The following is a 3,209-nucleotide window of genomic DNA, read 5'->3' on the forward strand; positions in this document are numbered from 1 at the left end:
GGGGTCACCAGGTTTGTGCTGTGGCTTTCCCCTGGTAATTTGGAGGACTTTTTTGTCTTTTGCTGCTTTAATTTTGCGCCTGTACACAGTGCAACGGGTGGGCTTGCTGGTCCCCGCCACTGGCTCTGCTGCCTGAAGCCGTCAAGGAGAGGAGCTGGAGGAGGAGGAGGAGGAGGAGGATGTGCAGTCGTAGTCCACTTAAATACAAATACAATACAGAACTCTGTTAGTCAAGGTACATAGAAACACAGATGCAGTTTAACAAAGTATATTTCTAACAAACCTAATGAAGTGACGTGTTTGGTTTTCCGCGTTGCTTTTCTGCCTTCCATTCTGTCCAACTAAACCCTCAGCACCCCCTGTTGTTTTACAGTGTCCATTTGAGGCCCATTCTCACCTAGTCTCTAGGTAAACCTTTGAACCTGACCCTTGGTTGACCCCTTGACCCTAGTTTTAAGTGAGGAGAGGGAATGATGTATTGTGTGACTGTTACCTGTGGGAATTTAGTGATATCAGGCACCTAGTCTAGATACCTAGTCTTCCCTATATTTATTTAATTTCTTAAAGACCGAAAGAAGCAGGAGAAAGCATTGGTTTAAAAAAGAAAAGTTTATTTAAAACAAAAACAATTAAGACAGCAATATACAACTATATAGATATATATTGGAATTTCCCCATTGTGGGACAAATAAAGGAATATCTTATATAAGACAACTATATACACAATATTTATTTAGCAAACATAATTGACAAACTAAATACACTATATACACAATATTTACAAATCCCTCCCTCCCAAACACACACACACACACACACACACAAAGCGTTCGCTCAGAGAGGGGGAGCCGCCCCATCACTCACTCACACACACACACACACACAAAGTGAAGTGTTCGCTCAGGCAGGGGGGGCTGCTCCATCACGCCCCTTCACCTCTGCCAGCCACTGCTCCACAGTTCTCCCTTTCCCCTCGGCCCGGGAGCAGAAGGTCTCCTTCTTGTAGCGGCTGTGGCCAAACGCCCGCGTCTTCGGTTGGCCACTGCGCCTGCAGTTAAAGTGGGAGACCTTCTTTGCTGGTTTTAAGTGTTCTCCCAGCTCCCGGCACAACGCTCTTTCTCCTCCTGGAGCTTGCGCCTCCAGGCGGTGTTCCTTGGCACTGGTGGAGCAGTGGCAGCTGTGGCTGTGGAGGGGATGTCACCGGCCTCCGCGCTGACGCTGGTGGACAGGACGGCGTCCGCGCTGGAGGCTTGTGGGGTGGCTGATGAGGAGGAGGAGGAGGCAGTGGAGGAGCTGGCGACGATGAGGTCCAGGACCAGAAGCGTCCGTGGGCAGGCGGTGCTGGAGGGGCTGGTCTGGCTGCTCAGGCTGCTGCAGCACAGTCGGTGGGGCAGGCAGGGGCTCCGCTGCAGTCTGGGGAGTGCTGGGCCCCAGGACTGCAATGGCGATGGTGTCCCTCATCATGGCCTTGCTCCTCTGGTTGTGCCTTAAAAAACAGAATGTAACAAATGCACATTAGTAATCATGACATCACACACACACACTCACACAGTGCCACTTCAAATCAGATGTGAGAGAAAGGATCAGGTCTTACCATTGCGTCAGGGTCCGCCGATTGACATCATATAGCTGGATGCGGGTGCTCGTCATGAGGGCTGCACAACTATAAACATTCTCGCGAATTGTTAGATAGTCCCTCATGACGGCACCCCAGCGAGGAATCCAGACCCCGGCAATCTTCCTGCCCTCGCTGCAGTGGAGGATGCTGAGGTCCAGCAGGACAGCCTCCACAAGCCTCGACACATCGGGAGACTGCGCCGCTCCCGCCCCCTTGCCCAGGACCGCACTACATAGACAGAGAGAGAGAGGGGAGGGAGAGAGAGAGAGAGAGAGAGTGAGTCAGTGAGTTAATTAGTGACTGACAGGACAGGACAAGAACCAAAAAAAGCTTGGAAATTTATTGTGACTGCTTACCGCTTCACACTATCCACACCCCTGGCATGTGAGCGTGCCGCTGGGTGGTCCGGAATCGGCCTTGGACAAGCCGGCCCTGGTGACGGGGGGGGGGGGAATTTGACCGCTGCCTTGTCCCAATCACTCAACTTCAGCCAGAGAGCGGTGATCTCTCTGGCTTGCCTGGGAGTGACGTAGCGGCGGTGGCGCAGTTCCACGAGGGCCTGGGCCAGGGCCACGACGTGCTGGTAGCTGCCTCCACCTGGCCCGATAACATCCTCCTCCTCCTCCTCCTCCTCAGCCTGCTGCACCTCCATTTGGTCCACGCGGGTGAGGTTTGAGGACTGAAGGAGAGCGCTGTGGTGTTCGAGGAGACGAATCTCCTCTGGTTCCTCCTCCTCGAACTCTTCATCACTGCCCCCCCCCCCCCCCGGCTTCGTCCTCATCAGTCCCTCCTGGAGCGTCAGGATCATCCAGGTCCTTCTGCAGCACAGCGCCCGTCTGGGAGAACAGGTACTCCACCCCAATGAGTTCCCCTGTGGGCACACAGAGACACAGATGTTAAATGACAGACACCTAAGACAGGTGTTAAACGTTACCGTTACCTCAGACAGATTTATGACTTACCTGTGTACTCCCTGGGCATGGTGTACGTGTCGACCAGCGTGAGCCCAAGAAGCTCTTGGGTCAGCTGGTCGAAGCTGTGCTGCAGCTGGGCACTGTAGCAACGCAGCGCCGACCTCTGTCCTCCCTCGATTCTCGTTCCACCGCACCAGGCCCTCCAGCAGGTACACCTGGAAGTGTACATCACTTGCAGATTGTCCTAAGCAGAAACAAAGCAACACAGTTAGTGTGAGGACAAATAAACACACAAATACATAATTGAGTCTGTGTTGTAAACCACACATGTACTTACCTGGGATGAAGCGGCACAGGTGCAGGTGGAACGATTCCAGGGAAGTGGAGCCTCGGTAGACGGGGAGCCTCACCCCGCCTTTGGTGAGCTCTCCCGTCTTGGTGTAGAGGTCCACTCCCGCAGGGTCCTGGATGCAGTCGAGGTGTCGGCGCTGCGTGCTCCAGATCTCCTCCATTCGGGCGCGGTCGATCAAAGGGACGCCCATGCTGTCCGTCACGTGCCAGAAGGTGTCCAGCACCTCTTGGACCAGCCGCTCCGTCTCCACTGCACCCCTGGTGCGGCGCCGGCAGTGACGGGCGAGCTCCTTGGCGAACAGCTTGACCTCCTGGGCGTCCCTCCC

At 54.4% G+C, this 3,209-nt stretch overlaps 1 protein-coding gene across 1 annotated transcript; it reads right to left on the minus strand.

Annotated features, from left to right (window-relative positions):
• Positions 1-590: 590 nt before the first annotated feature.
• On the minus strand, positions 591-2,376 carry LOC127359643 (uncharacterized). Its single transcript, XM_051393619.1, has 3 exons — positions 1,975-2,376; positions 1,595-1,846; positions 591-1,486 (listed from the first exon to the last, which is right to left on the minus strand). The coding sequence occupies exons 1-3, from the start codon at positions 2,268-2,270 to the stop codon at positions 1,198-1,200; spliced, it is 837 nt and encodes a 278-aa protein (XP_051249579.1). The 5' UTR covers positions 2,271-2,376; the 3' UTR covers positions 591-1,197.
• Between the last annotated feature and the right edge of the window lie 833 nt (positions 2,377-3,209).

Source organism: Dicentrarchus labrax, unplaced genomic scaffold, assembly GCF_905237075.1.
Source record: "Dicentrarchus labrax unplaced genomic scaffold, dlabrax2021, whole genome shotgun sequence".
Taxonomy (NCBI): domain Eukaryota; kingdom Metazoa; phylum Chordata; class Actinopteri; family Moronidae; genus Dicentrarchus; species Dicentrarchus labrax.